General features: G+C 40.0%; 1 protein-coding gene across 1 annotated transcript; it reads right to left on the bottom strand.

Annotated features, from left to right (window-relative positions):
* Positions 1 to 874: 874 nt before the first annotated feature.
* Positions 875 to 19,829, bottom strand: LOC129701697 (clathrin light chain B-like). Its single transcript, XM_055643061.1, has 5 exons — positions 19,575 to 19,829; positions 11,892 to 11,938; positions 10,702 to 10,819; positions 9,137 to 9,248; positions 875 to 1,426 (listed from the first exon to the last, which is right to left on the bottom strand). The coding sequence occupies exons 1-5, from the start codon at positions 19,762 to 19,764 to the stop codon at positions 1,255 to 1,257; spliced, it is 639 nt and encodes a 212-aa protein (XP_055499036.1). The 5' UTR covers positions 19,765 to 19,829; the 3' UTR covers positions 875 to 1,254.
* Between the last annotated feature and the right edge of the window lie 953 nt (positions 19,830 to 20,782).

Genomic DNA, 20,782 nt, shown 5'->3' on the forward strand with positions numbered 1-20,782 from the left:
ATAAAGCAACTTTGTACTGAAAAAAATGGATTTACACAAAACTGATTTTTACTATATTATTTGACGGTGCAGCACTTGATTAGAACCTTTGAAGAATGAGCAGATCTGCACAAGGCCGACATTTTAATAGCATAAGAATATTGAAACACCAGGTAGGCCTTTATTTCAAGCCTGTACCCTTATTTGTGCTCAAGTACATATCTTCACCTTTGCTTCACGTATTTTTTGGTTACAGAAAATCAGTGACAACCTAGCATAGACTGCTGGTTAGCAAATTCAAAAATCCCACCACACTTTATATTTTCCAAAACTTAATTCTTGAAAGGTTTTCAGATTCAGATTCAGATTCAATTTTAATTGTCATTGTCAGTGTACAGTACAGAGACAACGAAATGCATTTAGCATCTCCCTGGAAGAGCGACAAATTTTTGCTGTTAATAAATGCTTTAACACTATAAGTAGCAAAATAAATCCCAATCAATAACAAACTTTAATAGCAAAGCAAATTTCTGGAAAAATAGTTCACGTGATTTCAATTTCCCTTCCTCTAAGTTTTCAGAAAATATATTCTACAAGTTCACTTTCAATGTATGGTCTTGAGAGCACAGTAATGGAATGACCTCAAGAGATCACTTAATTGCATTTCAACAATGAGAATGAAAATGGAATGATTTAAAAATCAGTCTGGAACTGATAAACCTCAAGTTATGATCAGGACTAATTGTAAATTTAAGGATATTGCTTCAAATACAAACATTTGGCACACCACTCTTCCCAGCAGTCAAATCTATTTTGAGCATAAACAGTTTGAGACAGACTGATTATCTGGAAACTTATGCATTAGCACAAGGAAAAACAAGCAAATAAGCAAAAATGTTTTAATATTTAACCTTTAATGCATAACAGTGTAGTCAACATGATTTTTTTTTAAACCAGGGCCAATAGATTCCACTCATAATTCATGCATAAATAATCATGTGATGCAGCACAAGGACAGTGTAGGGATATCAATAATTGAGAAAGTTAAACATTAATGAGAATCGGGAGTGTATGAGGGCAACAATTTTACCTGCCTGCCCAGTAACCCAAGGCAACAAACCACACGAACAGTTGGAAAATAATTAAACTCAGATTTTGTAATTTACATTGGTTTGGTCCAACAGGAATGACTAACACCCATCCTTCTATTCTAATGGCCATCAATGTTTAGGATGCGATTAGAGCAACAAGAAAGCCCACACTAATGTGGTGTGTCTAGCGGACTAAAGGCGACTGCTTAAGTGATATCAGTACAGAGCGCATACGCGATACATCCTTAGACTGCTTGCTGGTTTTGGGATTGAAATCACAAAGGCGTGCTACTCGCTCCCATTCTGTTCCAGGTGTATCTTCTTCACAATCCTGGACAAAGGCCTCTTCCGCAGCTCTGAAATGATAACCAAAAATGAGAAACCAGCATCACATTTGCTACTGTACATTCAGTAAAATTAAGTGACTTACTAAAATGTTAATGCAAATTTTAGCTACTGCTGCCACTTATTCAACAAATATATTAAATGAGGGCACAATTACATCGACAGGTATAATAATAATAATAGATCACAGTACCCCAAGCAGCTATTCAACAGCAATTTTAGACAAGCTAACCAATAACTTGGAGCTCATGGCCAAGCTTACAATTTGTCCCTTTCCAACACAATGCTTCACTAGATGTTCAAGCAAGGGTTAGAATTATTCCATCCGTCTGTAAGGGTTCTGATGTCATTTGCAACAACCCTATTAACAATCTAGAATGATCAGATATTTCAGTCAGCACTAAGGAGTAAATTTAGAATCTTGGTTGCATGTCATAGAAAACAACTGCATAACTTTCAACCATAATCACCAAATAAACTCAAACTATAACTCTTAACAAATCAAACCAGCAGAATACAAGGTTTTAGTTTTCCAAACTCGTGTCACAAGTGCTTTGCTGTTCCAATACAAAAGTTAAGCATGATCATACAAACTAATCAGTTTGGTTCGAGAATTTTTCTACTCCTAAACATCTGCAAATAAAATTTATTATGAGGGCTCGCATCTGCCTGTTCATTCGAAATCAAAGTCATTGAGCTGCATTTCATCTGTTGACATGCAAATTCATAAAGTGAATGAAAGAATGGGTTGTCAATAGAAAAGTTACCATGCAACTTGATGGACCACATCTTTACACCTAACAATGAATGAGGAAAATGTTGAATGTGAGTGAACATGAAATTTCACAAATTACAGCCAAAGCAATAAAAATTGTTGGATCATGTACCGTTTTGCCAAATCACACAGCCCGAGCTTGAACTCTCGATTCAAAGTTTAGTCTAACAGTTAAGTTCAATCGGCCACTTCAGTGGAAATTTTGTCATCTTTTGCCAAAGGGAGGAAAGACTTTCCAAGGCAGGCATTCTGCTTCCCTGGATGGAATACTCATTCAAGTCACAATACCTATCAATTTAGAAAATTGTTAGGTTTTCAAAAGATAGAAAAGTTAGAAACAATATGTAGCAGAGTTCATAGCTCTGGCTTCGAGGCAATGATCAGATTAACAAATTCTGGAAGCAGTTAGTCTTGTTACTCCACAGAAAATCCAGGCTAAATTTTCTTTGCATTCTAAAGATCCATGATAAGGATCAACTTGGACAGATGTGTCTGAAAGTAGATTTAAGATTAGATACAGAATAGCAGCTTGAAAAGCAGAACCAAACTGAGATGAAGTTTAATAAGACATCTTTTCACACAAACAGATCAAGTAAATCTAACTTGCACTCGCAATAACAATGAGGAAATGAGATGAAATGCAGACTTGTCAAAAAAAAAGATGGGGGAAAAAAAATCACATCTTCACTACAAATATTTTAAATTCAAAGTCTGAGTCTAGCTGTTGAAATCAAACTGAGCCTTGATGTTTGACGATGTAGCTAGCATTGGTTGTTTTTGACCATCACATTGGGACAATTCTGAGAAACATCAATTTCAGGTTTATGTATTCTTTTCTCTTATTTTGATCTTTGCTTTATGTTGCTTCCATTGTCATTCTGGTCCAGAGAAAGCTAAAAAATCAATCTATTCTACCTGTATGATGAGATTAAAACCAAGAACACTGTCACTATTCACTTGGGCTTCAAAAATTGTTTTAAATCACGCATAAACCATAAAGAACATTTAAAATTTTGATAGGCAACTATACTATAAAAAAACACAAGCCTAGACTGCACGAGTAGGGATTCATATTCCTATTCCACTTCTCACCTACAACCCACTCATTTAAACATTTGCATTACTTCATTCACTATCGTTATTTGTACATCTTACAGTATCTAGCCCTAAATATAGAATGCTATAATCATTCAAACTTTCAAACACTCAAAAAATCCCCAATGTTTCTACTTAAAATGAGCCACAAATCTGGATTTAGTTTCCACTAGACCAGGTGCGGACCCGTTGGGCCCCATCCCCCAAGGCAATATTCCACCACTGACCCATAGCTCCCAACTGCGCAGGCACGGCTGAGGGGTTCCCATTCTGACACCAAGAGATCCCCGTTGAGACGGCAACCCTCCATCAACTGCCTCTCTTCCTACCCCTATCCGCCTTCATTCCCCCTTATCCCCCAGCACTCCCTCCCCTTCCTCTTCTTTCCCCTCCCCCTCCCCTCTCCTTTCCCCTCCCCTCTCCTTTCCCCTACCCTCATCACTCCCTCCATAACCCCTCTCCCTCCATCCTCCTGCAATCCTAAACCTCCCCTATCCTACTCCCCCACTCTCCCTCATCTCCCCACTGCCCGCCTCTCCCCTCTATCCCCCACTGCCGGCCTCTCCCCTCCCCCACTGCCCGCCTCTCTCCTCTATCCCCCACTGCCCGCCTCTCTCCCTCTACCCCCCACTATACCTCCCCTACCCCCTCTCCTCTTGCTCTATCCCCCCCCCCCCCCCCCCTCCTCCTCTCACCTCCCCCAATCCCACTCCCAAATGAAAATCAGTTTTTTTTTAAAATGAAACCCCCATCCTTCTCCCTCCCCCCCACCCCCCTCCCTCTATCTCTTCTCCCCCCCCCTCCCCCCCCAGTGAAAAGCGTACATTTTTTGAATTAAATTCACATTGAAAATCGTGTTTTTTTCTTCAAAATAACCTAAACACAATATTAGCTGTTAATGAAAATGGAAGAATTTGGTTAAAATTGAGTTTTTTTTTAAAAGCGTGATTTTTTAATGTAAATGAGATTCGGGATCCCACTGTAATGTTGAACACGGCTGACGGGCAGGGAGGGGGGGGGGGGGCACGGGTAGGGGGGCACAGGGGAGGGGGGGAGGGGGGGGAGGGGGGGGGGGACGGGACGGGGGGGGGGCGACGGGACGGGAGGGACGGGGGGGACGGGGAGGGGGGGGACGGGGAGAGGGGGGCGACGGGGACGGGGGGGGGGGGAGGGGGGAGGACGGGACGGGGAGGGGGGGGACGGGACGGGGGGGGGGGGGACGGGGAGGGGGGGGACGACGGGGGGACGGGACGGGGAGGGGGGGGACGGGACGGGGAGGGGGGGGGACGGGACGGGGGGGGGGGGGGGGGACGGGGGGGGGGGGGGGGGACGGGACGGGGAGGGGGGGGACGGGACGGGAGGGGGGGGGGGGACGGGGAGGGGGGGGACGGGACGGGGAGGGGGGGGACGGGACGGGGACGGGGGATCGGGGAGGGGGGGGCGATATAGATAGATAGCCTCCGGGACACCCTTCCTATAGCAAGTGGCCAGACTGTTTAATGCCATACCTTAATATTGGAATTTACTGCAAAAACTAATGTCTAGCATTGAAAAGTAATTTCAGTAGCAGTAGCATGGAGGAAGGTCTGAAGTTGAAATCTGCGTCGGGACTTTTTGGAGTAATTACATATAAGGAACAAAGTATCTGTGGATGTCAAAAATATAAAATGAAAATGCTATTTAATATTGAAAATAATTGCTCTGATTAGAACTTGAGTCAAAGAAACAATGCAATGAAGTTGGAATATTGATTGAAGAATATTAGCAGTCTACTGTTAACACTATATAATGCAACAGAGGACCTATAGCATGAGCTCCATGCAAGAACTACTTTCAATGCCAAGAGCATGCCTAATTGGGATGGGGCAGGAAGAATGTTTGTGAACGACTAGTTTTGTTCTGATGCAGGATATTGACTTCCCTTTGTCTTCGTAGATGCTGCCCAACCCTGTGTGTTCCTCCTGCAGCTTTTTTTTTAAACTAACCATGTACATTTGTATATTAGCTATTACCCGTGCCGAATACAAAAGAAACAAGAGATTAGCTGGCATCCACCACTGCTGAATCAACAAATATCTCTGTCTAGAGGAACATGTAGGTTCAGTAATTAAACTAGCTCCAACATTTTGTCTAGTTTTACCTGAACAGCTGCTTAAGGCACTGGGGGTAGATTCAAAGATATGGAAACATGTTTTAACATTATAACGGTGAGAAAGTTTTGCTACAGAATAATTAAACTACAAAATTAAAGCTGGTAGTCAAATATTATTCTAATCTAAATATTAGATATTGCAGTCTTAAAGTACTAGGTTTGACTCATTTGAAAATGTAAATATTTTAAAAGTCGTTCTACTGCTAATGTGCAATTAACAAAGAAAATAGCCAACATACACGTAGCCTATCACATCAGCGAAGGACTGTTTGTAGAAAGCTTCGTCAGCGATCCTAGTGCACATGCATGTTAGTCCAGAAAGTGAACCAGCAGATCAACAGGAAAGGGAGCACAGAAGTTGCAACAGGTACAGAAAAGACAAGGAATAAAAAGAGGAAGGACAGTGTTAATATTTTTAGTAAGTATTTCACCTTTGCCTGGAATAAAGCTAGGAAAATAGTTAAGTGAAGAAAATTTCCATTACAAATCTGCAGTTCAATTGTGTATTGTTAAGACAATCTAATTCTGGCAGTCTAAAGTAAAGCTAATTTTACAATGGACACATTGCATTATGGACTGTGAATCCAGTCACTATTCAGTTCAAGTTATCAGTCATAATTTAACATTCAAATTAGTACATTCAATGTTACAAGCATGCTCTTTAAATGTGATATTTGCCCAAAAAGAACAGTGTAAACAAACTTCAATAAAAAACATTTCTGCAAAATCTAGTTCAAATTGCAAAAAATACAGCTAAATCCAGTTGTGAGGAATCAAATCCCCACCTCTAAATTTTAAAACTTACTTTACTCTCCATATTGAATTTTTTTTAATCGTGACAATATTGTTTCTGAAAAGCTCTAACGTATTCAATTAAGCCCCCTGCTTGAAATGTTTAGTGTCAAAATAGCTTTGAAACTCTTAGGCACTCCATTTCAGACTGTAATTTTTACTTTAAAACACCCCTAATCCCATATTCTTTGTTGCTTTATCTCAAGACTGCATTTTAGCAACTAACCATCTGCCACCAGGCTTCCACCCAAATTTACCTGCCGTTTGTGAGAAAAATGCAATCTAATGCTAAAATAACTGCAATCATCCTCAAAATATTTGCAACCAACTACTCCAAATACACAACATTCCTGTGTACATGATGTACCAAATCATGAGGAACAGATTGGATAAACGCACAATCTCCTGCCCAGAGTAGGGGAAATCGAGAACCACAGGACATGGGTGTAACACGGGGGGGGGGGGAAAGGGGAAGGAATAGATTTAATAGAAACCAGCGGGGTAACTATTTATTTTACATAAGGGTGGTGGATGTATGGATCGAGCTACCGGAGGAGGTAGTCAAGGCAGATACTATCTCAACATTTAAGACACATTGAGACAGGTACATGAATAGTATAGGTTTAGAAGGATATGGGCCGAATGCAGGCAGGTGGGACTAGTGTGGATGGGGCATGTTGGTCGGTGTGGGCAAGTTGGGCCAATGGGCCTGTTTCCACAATGTATGACTCGTAAAGTGTACTTGCCAGAATTGGCTTGAACAGCAGTTTAAGTGTTTAGCATTATTCTTTTGTATTCATACTCCATGCCTCCTCAAAACTTCAAACACCATTTTTAATGGCCTTGATCGTCATCTTCAAAGATTCATGCATCTCATTCTGCAGATATCCAAGATGGAAAGTTAATTAAATCCAAGTAAACAATTGCATAAAGCTCAGAACAGAGGATGAAAAATCCAGTTCTAAATGATCACGCATAGTTATTTGATTTTATCCACGGTAGACAAAAATGCTGGAGATTTTATCCAAGTACTTGCATTGACTTAAGTTACGATGACCTGCAAAATACAAGTCTTAATTTGTTATATAATGTTGACATGAAAATTAAAAATATTCTGAGAGGTCCGTACAAGAAACACTGATTTTAAATAAATTTGTTCCTTTGCGGTTGCTCGTTATCTGTAAATGAATTTTCAAAGCAGATAAAGGCAAACAGGAGAAATTTGAATAAACTACTTTAAGCACTTCAAGGTATAAAGTAAAATTCCAGGGTAATCAAGGCCATTGTTTAAAAATGCTTCTTTCCCTGAAGCAATGACAGTCAAGGACTAGAAGAGTGAGCCAAACAATTTATAATTGTAACAGTAACTTTTGTAACACCTTTACTCAAAATTGTGGCCTCACCCAGACTAGTTAGAACCCAATGTTACATGATGAGATTGTGCATTGCTGCAATCTATTCCTCATAAATGCACTGTATGTCTGCTGTGCATAATAAGATCTATAACTAAAACTAACATTACAATGCTCTTACAAAAAATATAATCTTACTTGTATAAGGAAGATGGAATAGGGATTACCATCCAAGCTTCACAAATAAAGCCCCAAAATATTAAGTTATTTAAGTTGAAACTCTTGATACTTCCGTACTAACTGGAATTAAATGAACATCCACCGGGATTAAAGCATTTCTAGTCAAATTCTATTTGGAATAGCCCATACCATTAAGCATAAAATATTTTGGTGCTTAACCAAAATATTTTTTTAATATAACCATATAACAATTACAGCACGGAAACAGGCTATCTCGGCCCTACAAGTCCGTGCCGAACAACTTTTTTTCCCTTAGTCCCACCTGCCTGCACTCATACTATAACCCTCCATTCCCTTCTCATCCATATGCCTATCCCATTTATTTTTAAATGATACCAACAAACATGCCGCCACCACTTCCACTGGAAGCTCATTCCTCACCGCTACCACTCTCTGAGTAAAGAAGATCCCCCTCATGTTACCCTTAAACTTCTGTCCCTTAATTCTGAAGTCATGTCCTCTTGTTTGAATCTTCCCTATTCTCAAAGGGAAAAGCTTGACCACATCAACTCTGTCTATCCCTCTCATCATTTTAAAGACCTCTATCAAGTCCCCCCTTAACCTTCTGCGCTCCAGAGAATAAAGACCTAACTTATTCAACCTATCTCTGTAACTTAGTTGTTGAAACCCAGGCAACATTCTAGTAAATCTCCTCTGTACTCTCTCTATTTTGTTGACATCCTTCCTATAATTGGGCGACCAAAATTGTACACCATACTCCAGATTTGGTCTCACCAATGCCTTGTACAATTTTAACATTACATCCCAGCTTCTATACTCAATGCTCTGATTTATAAAGGCTAGCATACCAAAAGCTTTCTTTACCACCCTATCTATATGAGATTCCACCTTCAAGGAACTATGCACGGTTATTCCCAGATCCCTCTGTTCAACTGCATTCTTCAATTCCCTACCATTTACCATGTACGTCCTATTTTGATTTGTCCTGCCAAGGTGTAGCACCTCACATTTATCAGCATTAAACTCCATCTGCCATCTTTCAGCCCATTTTTCCAAATGGCCTAAATCACTCTGTAGACTTTGGAAATCCTCTTCATTATCCATAACACCCCATATCTTGGTATCATCTGCATACTTACTAATCCAATTAATACAAGTCAATTTTGAGCATAGTTAGAATTGTGCAGAATTTTTTTAATTTCTAAAGTAGACCCACTAGCTTAGTTTATAAGAAATTGCGTTGGAAAAGCAACTAACATCTCATTTAGAATTAGGTATTCTACAGCCATTTGTGGTAGCAAACCTATGAATTAGAATTTTCAACAGCTGAGATGAACTTTAAACATTACCATACCTGTTATGTTTCTTCATTTTCTCCAATTGCTCATTCTGTCGAATATACCATTCATCCAGTTCTTTTCGTGCCTTCTCTTTCCATTCCAATTCGGCTTTTCGAGAAGCAGCATCTGATAAAAATGTTTTAAAATGACAACTTGGACGACAAACAATGGCTTGTAATTGCTCCATTCAGTTTTCCTCTACATTTCATGCAACTTCACAAATACAATGCTTAATTTACAAGAATCCTAGAGAAAGTGACATAGTCTGTAGGAGGGCAAAGGATCAATAGGAGTTATAATAACAGGAAAATCTATGCAGGAGGTTTGGTGGATTTAACACCCACATTATGAATAATACCTTTTACTCGTGCGACTGCGTATTTTACCAACAGATACTAAAATTAGCAATGTGGCTCACAATGAGAAAAACACGAAAACTACAAGGACGATACCAAATTTTTATTTGCTTCATATCTCCAGATAGGATTTCAGCAAATTGATGGGACCGCAGTAGATGAAAAAGTCATTAGTCTGGGAATTGCTTTGTTTGTAGAAAGCAACCCCAGCATGGTCACTTTTCTGGGGTTGTTCTAACAGGAAGATCAATTAAGATGAATAGATTTAACTAAACAAAATTGAGGCTTAAACTTTGACAGAGTTCAGTAACTAGGGAAGCAAAGTAATTGGAAAGAACAGGGAAGTTGAGAAAATATTCAGGAATTGTGCAAGGATACAACAATTTCAAAAATGGAGGCAGAAGCACACTTCCACACAACATTTACTGAGTGGCTACACAAATATTAGACCCATAACACACTACAGAATGAGGAACTTTGTAATCTAAACAGCTCATTTGTTTGGCTGCCAGGGCTGTTTGTTAGCTCATGATGCAAATTTATACGAGTAAACATCAAAAAGTGAACACAAAATGAACTGTAATCACTTCTGAAACAATACCAAGATGACTATTAAAGTGCATGAGCAGAATAGTTTACTGTAAACAAAGTGAACTTTTCTACAAAGTATAAAAATGAAACACCTGATCAATAATTAGTGCTGTATGCAGACTTGAATACATCCTAAACCCTGCACACAACAATTAGATGCTGGAAAACGCTTCAAAAACATGGCATACGGGAACACTCAAGGCTCAATTCCTACAAACCAAAAACCCTACTCAGCCGAAACAAGCATAAACAAACCACAGGTAACAAGTTGGATTTTTTTGTTTTGAGGATTGTAAGTAACAGATAATATTCCATTACAGCAATTTAACTAACTAAAGAAGTTTCAGAGTAAAACAGTAGGGAAATTTTCATGAATCCAATCTAAAAGAATAGTGGTCTTTAGTTAATGGAATTAGTTACTTTTCTCAAAAAAAATTGTATTTATAGTTAAAACATTGTTAATTGTTATTGTTAAGCATTTATAAAGCATTGTTGATTCTTCACCCACACGCATGCAGAGAAGCATTGGAAGTTTTTAATTCTCCCACTAGACATAAATGGTTTATGCATTTTCATTTTATGATTAACGTGAGACTAATGTTACTAATGCACACACAAAAATTACATCATACCAAGGTTTTCTAGACGAGTTATCTGTTCTTCTCTCCATTTTCGAATGCTTTCTGGTTCCTGACTCAAGCGGTCTGCTCGAGCTATTGCTGCATAACTGTCGCTTGGACCGTTTGATTCCTGTATTAACAAATCATTACACAAGTACGACTCAGTCTCTGTTGATGGGACTGCACTTATCAATTCCTGCTTAAAATATGCATGGCAAATTCTGCCAAATGTTTTATCTTCAGATTATGTTTGAATTAAGCATAGTATTAGTACCCAGAACATTCTGATAGGCCCGATTATAGTTTTTATTCTCTTCATTGAGGCTTCACTGGTTTCTTTTCCTAGTTCACTGTATGCTGCACCACCAAGATTTGAGACATTAAAGTATAAAAACCACTGGTATTATATTAAGTGATTTGTGACATCATTTCCAAGTGATTTGTGACATCAGTCACTTCAGAAAAACTCAAAATGATTTTCTTAATTTCTCCTTGTTTTACATTAAGTTGTCATTTTGCTAACTTTCAGATCAGATCAAGCTTACTGCCCAATGGGCTCTACCTGTAAGACATGTTAATGTAATTTTCTTTACAATTAACTGAATACCTTTCCCCAAACTGAATTACTTCTCTGAAACATACCATTGGAAACTTAATGTGACCATAACCGCAAACGTTTACTTATAAAAATTAAGCTTCAAAATTGTGCTTCCTCCAACTCCAGGTAATCAATAATGTACCATGGATATACACTAGAATCCAATTTAAAGGTCTCAATTTTGCAGTCAATGATGACCCACAGTAAGACTATATTTAGGACGGTATAGATCCACAAGCATCCAATCATGCTCCCAAGGTTGTCTGATCCTCAACATCAAGATCTTGCATTATATCACAACTTCATATATTGAAATCCTTTGTGGTGGAAAAAGCCACAGCAAGCAAGCAAAAATGTTGACATTCAACCAAGCTTTAAAAACCACTATAGCATAGAACCAAAATTAGAACATGCTAAAATTAACACTCAAATGAAAAAACATATTTATATTCCAGAGTAATTAAGAGTCAACTAAAGATTGGAATAACTTGAACATGACTAATCAAATGAATGCAGACATCCTTTCTGCACAAGGTCAACACATGTTGTTAAAGCAAATTATTTACTTAAAAAATTACTGTAATTGAAACATTTTCACACTAACCTGATATACTTCTCCATTAACTGCATTAATTTCATCTTTAAATTCATCTAGGGGGGAAAAGATATAAAGTTGATGCAATGATACACATCGACAATTGTACAGAAAATGTACAAGTTGCATTTGAAGTACAAGAAAGTCATACCATCCAATTTATCAGTTTGTATGCCAAGATTAGAGACCAAGCATCCGTGTCACAGCTTTCCACATTTATCTGCAGGTTCGTGACAAAAGTCATTTGATTGGCAATAACTGTGCCATTTAAACCACACAACCGCAGTCCAATAGATTTTGTCAGTATTGAACAAAATATCTACATCTGGCTATCTAAACATGCAAATCAAAGCATTAAAACCAACCTCTCTTGAAGGGAAAACAAGCAAAATCCTCAATAAAATACAAATTTGAAGTTATTTTTTATATTTCAACTGAGAAATATGATACAATGAGGGGAAACATGGCTAGTACCCAATCTAAGGTCTGTAATTTAAACCTATGTCATCAAGATACTCTTTAAATTATTTAAGGCAGACAGCTACATTTCATTCTGAAGAAGTCAGAAATATCCAGAAGCATTAAGAGAGACAGCATTTTGATCTCATAGAAACATAGAAAATAGGTGCAGGAGTATGCCATTCGGCCCTTTGAGCCTGCACCACCATTCAATATGATCGTGGCTGATCATCCAACTCAGTATCCTGTACCTGTTTTCTCTCCATACCCCGATCCCTTTAGCCACAAGGGCCACATCCAACTCCCTCTTAAAAATAGCCAATGAACTGTAAAAGATGATTTTCTCATCTCATCTCGGTCCAAAAAGACTTCCCTCTTATCCTTAAACTGTGACCCCTAGTTCTGGACTTCCCCAACATCGGGAACAATCTTCCTGCATCTAGCCCATCCAACCCCTTCAGAATTCTGTAAGTTTCTACAAGATCCCCCCTCAATCTTCCAAATTCTAGCGTGTACAAGCCAAGTCTATCCAGTCTTTCTTCATATGAAAGCCCCGACATCCCAGGAATCAGTCTGGTGAATCTTCTCTGCACTCCCTCTATGGCAAGAATGTCTTTCCTCAGATTAGGAGACCAAAAGTGTATGCAATACTCCAGGTGTGGTCTCACCAAGACCCTGTACAACTGCAGTAGAACCTCCCTGCTCCTACACTCAAATCCTTTTGCTATGAATGCTAACATACCATTCGCCTTCTTCACTGCCTGCTGCACCCGCATTCCCACTCTCAATGACTGACGCACCATGACAACCAGGTCTCGTTGCATCTCCCCTTTTCCCAATCGGCCACCATTCAGATAATAGCCTACTTTCCCGTTTTTGCCACCAAAGTGGACAACCCCACATTTATCCACATTATACTGCATCTGCCATGCATTTGCCCACTCACCCAACCTATCCAAGTCACCTTGCAGCCTCCTAGCATCCTCCTCACAGCTAACACTGCCCCCCAGCTTCGTGTCATCCGCAAACTTGGAGATGTTGCCTTCAATTCCCTCATCAAGATCATTAATATATATTGTAAATAGCTGGGGTCCCAGCACTGAGCCTTGCGGCACCCCACTAGTCACTGCCTGCCATCCTGAAAAGGACCCGTTCGCTCCTACTCTTTGCTTCCTGTCTGCCAGCCAGCTCTCAATCCACACCAATACCGAACCCCCAACACCGTGTGCCCTAAGTTTGTATACTAATCTCTTATGTGGGACCCTGTCGAAAGCCCTCTGAAAGTCCAGACATAACACATCCACTGGTTCTCCCCTATCCACTCCACTAGCCACATCCTCAAAAAATTCTATAAGATTCGTCGGACATGATTTACCTTTCACAAATCCATGCTGACTTTGTCCAATGAATTCAACACTTTCCAAATGTGCTGCTATCCCATCTTTAATAACTGACTCCAGAATTTTCCCCACCACCGATGCTAGACTAACTGGTCTGCAATACCCCGTTCTCTCTCTCCCTCCCTTTCTAAAAAGTGGGGTTACATTAGCTACCCCCCAGTCCTCAGGAACTACTCCAGAATCCAAAGAGTTTTGAAAAATTATCACTAATGCATCCACTATTTCTGCGGCTACTTCCTTAAGTACTCTGGGATGCAACTTATCTGGCCCTGGGGATTTATCGGTCTTTAATCCATTCAATTTACCTAACACCACTTCCCGGCTAACCTGGACCTCACTCAGATAGAGTCCTTCCATCTCTAAATAAATCTAAAGCCTATTCTCCATTCATATCTGACCTGTGCATTCATTTTCACCCCTTTCCTGCCAAGTTGCCCATCTGTCTTTATCTCACACTTCATTGAAACTTGTGCCTGAACCTGATACTCTTTTAAGGAATTGTGTATGACACTTAGTAACATCTCCTTGCTCCCTCGTCTCAATCATCTAAGATTAGAATGAGAGTTCCCTTTTAGGATTTCAAACATAATAATTGGGTTACTTATTCAAGTTCATTCCCCCTCAAGCACTCTTTGAACTCTGCCGTGTTCCTTCAAAGGCAAAAAAAATCCCAAGTTACATTTTCTAGAATGTCCTGTGTGGTGACTTCTTAACATTCATTTAACAACTATAGACAACACACCTTTCAGCCTAAATATTTGTGATGACAGGTGGTTTGGTTTGTTCCGATACGACCTACACCCTTGAGCTTTCTTCAATGGCATGGATACCGAAGAGAGTGAGAGATTTCCATGCAAAGTTGATGAAACAGCCAAAATAGAACGGAGCTATAGAGCAAAATAGAACTCCCGATGAGTGGTGAATCTGTGGAATTCTCTGCCGCAGCATGTAGTTGAGGCCAGTTCATTGGCTATATTTAAGAGGGAGTTAGATGTGGCCCTTGTGGCTAGGGGGATCGGGGGGGTATGGAGATAAGGCAGGGATGGGATACGGAGTTGGATGATCAGCCATGATCATATCGAATGGCGGTGCAGGCTCGAAGGGCCAAATGGCCTACTCCTGCACCTATTTTCTATGTATCTATATGAACATTTAAAATCAGAGTGAAAAATTCGAACTGATTTGGAGGCTAGGAAGAATAAAATTAATCCTATGTTGGTTACTTGTAAAACAGATACATGCAAAAATAATATAACAGGATTACACCATTATGAGTACTTAAACTCGCTGCACTATTAAATATTATTTGATTTTGACCTTTGCTGCAATTTTCTCAGCACAGGACACGTCCCCCACCCCCATGAACAAAAATATTAAGCTCACGATTAATCTCGATTCGGCTTTCACAGCTCTCTAGAGCTCCACTGATTCGCAACTTTCAAAGAAAGCTCATCTTCCTAAACAGATAACATTCATTCTGAATCTTGGGTTAAATTTATAACCATAGGATGCAAGCTGGAAAGCTGTACAAGTCTCAAATCTGGAGGTGACCGAAATAAGTATGGTTTAACAGTATGCAAAAAAGCCCAACATGGAACCAAAGAATCAGTTCAAAAGATGCACCGATTGCAAACATTTTGCTTTGATGAATTTTCAGCCCACAAGAGGCGCAGTTGTGAATTGGAAATAAGACTAGAGCCTGGTGGCCACATATGTGCAATGGATCCCAATGCAAAACCTATACCAATGTCAGGCAAATACAAGCATAACAGTACTTATGAATATTTGCCTGATAGTTAACAGCGAGTGCAAGGTCAGAAACGAAAGTGAAATTTATACCTGTACTCCTGAAGGGCATGTCGAAAATAATACAGCTCATCTCCTATAATTGCTTTTTATAAACATAGCAAACATTAAGCATTAATAACATAGTAATTAACAAAACAAAAAGGTTAGTCACAGCTGGGTTTACCCGGTTGGAAGTACTAGAATTTTAGAAAAGTCGCAACAGCATATAGAATATATGAAGGTGGTGCAAATCACCAAGATGAGAAAAACAAATTGCTGGTAGAACTGAGATTAGGCAGGATCCATTGAAAGAAAAACAATGTTTCCAATCTGGAACCAGTCATAACTAAAATTAACTGTTTTTCTTTCACAGATGCTGTCCGACCTACTGAATTTCTCCACCACATTTCAGATTTGCAGCTTTTGCGTTTTTTGTCTTTCAAAGCAACTACAAATGAGAGGTTTCACTTATGTTAATAGACTGGAGAAACTCTCATTATTTTTCATTAAGTTAAAAAAGTAGAACTGATCCATGAGGTATTTGAAATAATGCAGGGCACAGACTTATGGCAGATCAAAACCAGCATCATAGAATCATAGCAAATGTTGAGAAATATATGTCATTCCCTAAAAGGAAAATGCCATAGCTGATCACAAAAATTGACAACGATTGCAGAAAACTGCAGCACAAGTGATTTGGGGGTCACACATAAAGCACATTTAGGTGTGGCAGGTAAATTGGGAAAAGCTACTGGAAAGCACAGTTTTATTTGGAGGTTGGAGTATATGAGCAGGGAAGTTGTACTACAAATATACATGATGCTAGCGAGAACACGTCAAGTACTGAACTGTATTCACCCCTTACGGAATGAAACATCACTAGCTGCAGTTTAAAGAAGTTTCAATGGGATGAATCTGGGAACACGTTTTGAGATTGAAAGGTTGAACAGAATGCACTTGGAGTTGAAGTATAATGTCACTGAAAAAGATACTTGGGAACATGACAAGTACAGGTAGGGGACTTCATTGAAGAGTCTAGGATCAGAGCAAGGGGTGGGGTGCTAAGAGTTCTCTTAAAAACAAGGAAGAAATTATTCGAAGATAGACACAAAATGCCTTTATTTTATCTGTGTGTTTTTTTTTAAGTGTTTCGTAAAAAGCATCAAGTGGCTCAGGTCTGGAAGGCACTGCCAAGGATAGTAGCAGACTTAACTACAGAGCTAGTCCAGTCCAGAACCAGAGGTTTAAGAATAAGGGGCAAGCCATTTAGAACAGATAAAATGAACCACTTTTTCAGAGAGTTACGAGTCTGTGGAATTCTTTGCCTCATAAAGATAGCAGAGTCAGGGGATATGGGGAGAAGGCAGGAACAGGGTACTGATTATGGATGATCAGCCATGATCACATGGAATGGCAGTGCTGGCTCGAAGGGCCGAATGGCCTACTCTTGCACCGATTGTCCATAGTATACTAAGAATTTTAAAGGAAAAAAATGTGAAATTACAGGGAAAAGATAGATTATTGGGACTCACTGGATTACTCTTAAATTGAACCATAACATACTCCACCAGCCAAAGTGCCTCTCACTAATGATGGTTTGCAACTAAACCTTTTGAACACTTGACCTCTTGGCACAATATGGCCACAAAACATAAGCAGGTGAAGGGGGTTGGAAAGCATTACACACAATTAAATACTCCAATGGACATGTGGTAAATCTAGTAATACTACAACCAGGTAGCCTCCATGGGGCCATACAGGTGAAGCAAGATGGAAGAAACACACACGTCAGAAAACAGCTTTCAGTTTATATTGGCACGGATGAACAAATACCATTTTTTTTTTAAACAGTACCAGTTAATCACTCTGTAGAACTGTAATTTAATATGTTGCAATTTGCTGGTAAATTGTATAAATTTCAGGATACAAAGTCAAAACATCAAATAAACGGCTTAATAGCTTACTCAACAAACCTTGAACATTGTAACCTTCCCAGTGTTAAGCTAAACATAACATTAAATATGTTTTACTATACTGTAAACTATACATGAAAAATGGGGTTTACAGCATCTTTCGCTCAATGTGTCTTTTAAAAAGTGTGGTGATGACACACACACACACCCTTTAGGAGGCAGTAGCATAATGCTTTGTGGCCCTTGTTCAACTAAGCATTCAGAACATAGGTCATAGGCCAATGTTTTCTTTGCTACACAATCAGCAATGTTATGGTTACTTCAGCAGAATGTCCATGCAGAGGAAGACCAAGGAAAGCATGAACTTAAATGCTGGAGTTAATGATTAACTCTTGGCAAAACAGCAGAATATTTAGTTTATTCTATTGATAAGCAAGGTCTGTAACAATTTAAAATTCATGAGCTCAAGTTTTCCTTCAATAAAGCAATACTGATGAATGTAGGCTCACCATTTCAAAATATTTATTAAATGCCTAAAACCAGTCCTAAAATGAGCAATGTAGACACAAAGAACTACATATGCTGGTTAATACACAAAGGGACACAGAGTGTGGAATAACTCAGCAGGTCAGGCAACATCTCTGGAGAACATGGATAAGAGACGTTTCGGATCAAGACCAAACTTCAGATTCAACTGAAGAAGGGTCTCGACCGTCACCTATACATGCTCTTCAGGGATGCTGACTGACCTGCTGAGTTACTAGAGGACATTTTGTCACTTTGCCTATTTGGAACAAATTTGGATAGCCACTCAAGCCAGTTTTGATATTGATGACCACCACGGCAAAATTTGAATACCAATCCACTTTCCTTTGCTAACTGATCTTTGCCATCCAAATGAAGCTTTATTCTCAACATAAAATTGTAGCGTTTGCCTGTGCTGTAGTGGTTCTACAACTGATTTATAGCAGTGGCAACCATTTATATTGGTGTAACAAACTAAGTAGTTGAGAATAATAAATATCCACAGGGCTGCTCTTCAGGTTACCCTGCTGTAAAATTACAGAGAAGACTTGGAAATCATAATTCATTTTCACATAGAACTTCATCCTTTACATAAAAGTTGAAGTAGTCAAAGATAGGTTAACTACATTAAAATAACTCGCATATTTAATGTGATATCAAATAGAAATTTAAACTTACTACTAATATAGCGAGTCAGTCATGTACAATATGGCATAGCACTCAAATAGTCAAACAGCATAAACAAACTGAACAAATGTACGTATACTCACCCATCCAAAGGTTTGGTATATTTAAGTAAAGTAATGTATAGGGCATAAATCAATCATGGTATTTATAAGATTAGTAATCCATCAAATAACAAAATGAGCAACTTTCTCAGTAAACTAGTGGTCGATTGCACAAGTCACTAAAACCATGATACAAGGACAACGTATGCTCAAGGTTGCGAATCCTTGCTACACACACGCTAGGAACACCGAAAGGGCAAGTTAACGTAATTCCTTTGAACATTAAAAACTAGTTGAAGTGCAGAATCAGCAAACTCTATGGAATTAACAAAGTATTCAAACATTCAGGCGGAAGCAAATTTGGCAGGAGCTCTGGAGACACTACGCGGGAAGCACGATAAAATTGCAGTCGTTTCTCCGGTCACTAAATGACAGATGCACAATAGGATACTTCTCTTTCGCAGCGCCAACGCGGAAAGTCAGGGAAGCGACGCAGGAACTCGGCTCCTTTGCGGAGTAATTAGCAATGTCATCTCGAGTGACGACGCTGCCGGAGCTCAACTCGCAAACCACCGAGCGGTGTTTCGCCAAGTTGGGAGACGACCCCCGGTTTAGACCGCTATCCTAACCCGGCGAGGGTTGTTTCAACACAGACAAGCGTCGCTTCACAACACTGCTCGGTTTATAGTTTAAATAAGTGGAAATACTTCTGGTCCACTTCACGAGGGGGGAAAAAGGGCCCAACAATACAAAAAGGCACAGCTGCCAGGAGGCGCTTGGAAGAGGAGGAAGCTGCGGGCAGCCGGACTCCACGCCCCGGGCAGGGCCGGGTGTTGCCCCCGAATCCCCGCCGCCCGCAACTGCCCTCACCCCGCTCACCTGCAACATCGTCCGGGTGCGGCGGCAAGGCCGACGGCACCTCCCCGCTGTCCAGGATGCTGAACCCTTCGTCGTTCTCGATGCCGGCGATCTCGCTCTCCTGCTGCGCCAGGAAAGCAGCGGCCGGGTCCTCCTCGGCGCTGCCCGTGGTGCCGTTGTCGGAGGAAAAGAAACCGAAGTCTTCTGCCATCTTCGACGGGTTGCTGCCACTGAGCGGAAGCGAGACGCGACACACCGGAAGCTGCCCCGGCTCCCTGACGTCACCCTTATCCCGCCGCCGGCACCCGAAGCCCCGCCTCCCTCCCCGCACGTGATCATCCCTGTTGTGCAAAGGCTACATGGCTCTAAAGATGCACTGCAATGCATTGCTCCACTCTACTTTAAAGTGAGAGCATGTTAGACAAATGAAACTGTTCCTCAGAACTAAAATAACCAATTCAGCAGAGTTGAGACAAAGGTAAAGGACTGCAGATACTGGAAAAACTAAATTCTGTGGAGAGTGACATAGAGCAAAATTCCACATCAATAACTTTCAACAGAGTTCTGATGGAAGGTAATAAATAAATTCTCACTAAAGTGTTGGATGAACTACAAAATTGCAGCTGATTTACGTAAAAGGCAAAATTTGCAGAAAAGTAATGTAGCTTTTTATTAATAGTGATACATTTTGAAAGTCAAATTCAGTTGCCATATTTATTATAATTGCTTAAACTGGACAAGCACTGTATTATCTTTACACAAAAAAATGGGTTGGTGGGGATATGGCCCTAAACCTTGGCCCAATCAAAGTCTGGGGGTTGGTGCCATTGACTGCATCCTACCAAGCCAGACTACCCTACTTCAAACTCTTAACAGTCCACCAAACCACTTTTCACACTACCTCGTAGCTGCCTAACCAAGTACAGGGTTATGTGTACCTGTAAATCAATCCCTTGTCTAGTTCATGTGAGGCTATGTCACCTCTATTTCCCTCTTTGCAAGATTGGTACTGAGGGGTCAGATTCTGTGTGTGTCCGTGTTAGAAAGTGGGAGAGTCTATATGTGAGCAGATATAATCTGCCAAAATATTGCAGTTGAGGTGTAATGTTACGGAATTTGCAGCATCACAGTTTAGGTGGAGGCTCAGTATCGATCTGAAACATTAACTCTGTCTTTCTGTAGCTGTAACATCATCCACTGTCAGGATAGATAAGTCTCTGTGGTGATTT

The sequence above is a fragment of the Leucoraja erinacea genome, chromosome 11 (assembly GCF_028641065.1).
Source record: "Leucoraja erinacea ecotype New England chromosome 11, Leri_hhj_1, whole genome shotgun sequence".
Classification (NCBI taxonomy): domain Eukaryota; kingdom Metazoa; phylum Chordata; class Chondrichthyes; order Rajiformes; family Rajidae; genus Leucoraja; species Leucoraja erinaceus.

Bases quoted from the DNA above. Each gene is read 5' to 3' on its own strand.
- LOC129701697 (XM_055643061.1), bottom strand. From the start codon at position 19,764: ATGGCAGAAGACTTCGGTTTCTTTTCCTCCGACAACGGCACCACGGGC. The intron at 10,820-11,891 runs GTTAGTGTGAAA...TTGTTAATACAG, and splicing joins TTAATGGAGAAGTATATCAG to GAATCAAACGGTCCAAGCGA. The intron at 9,249-10,701 runs GTATGATGTAAT...CATTTTTATCAG, and splicing joins AACTCGTCTAGAAAACCTTG to ATGCTGCTTCTCGAAAAGCC.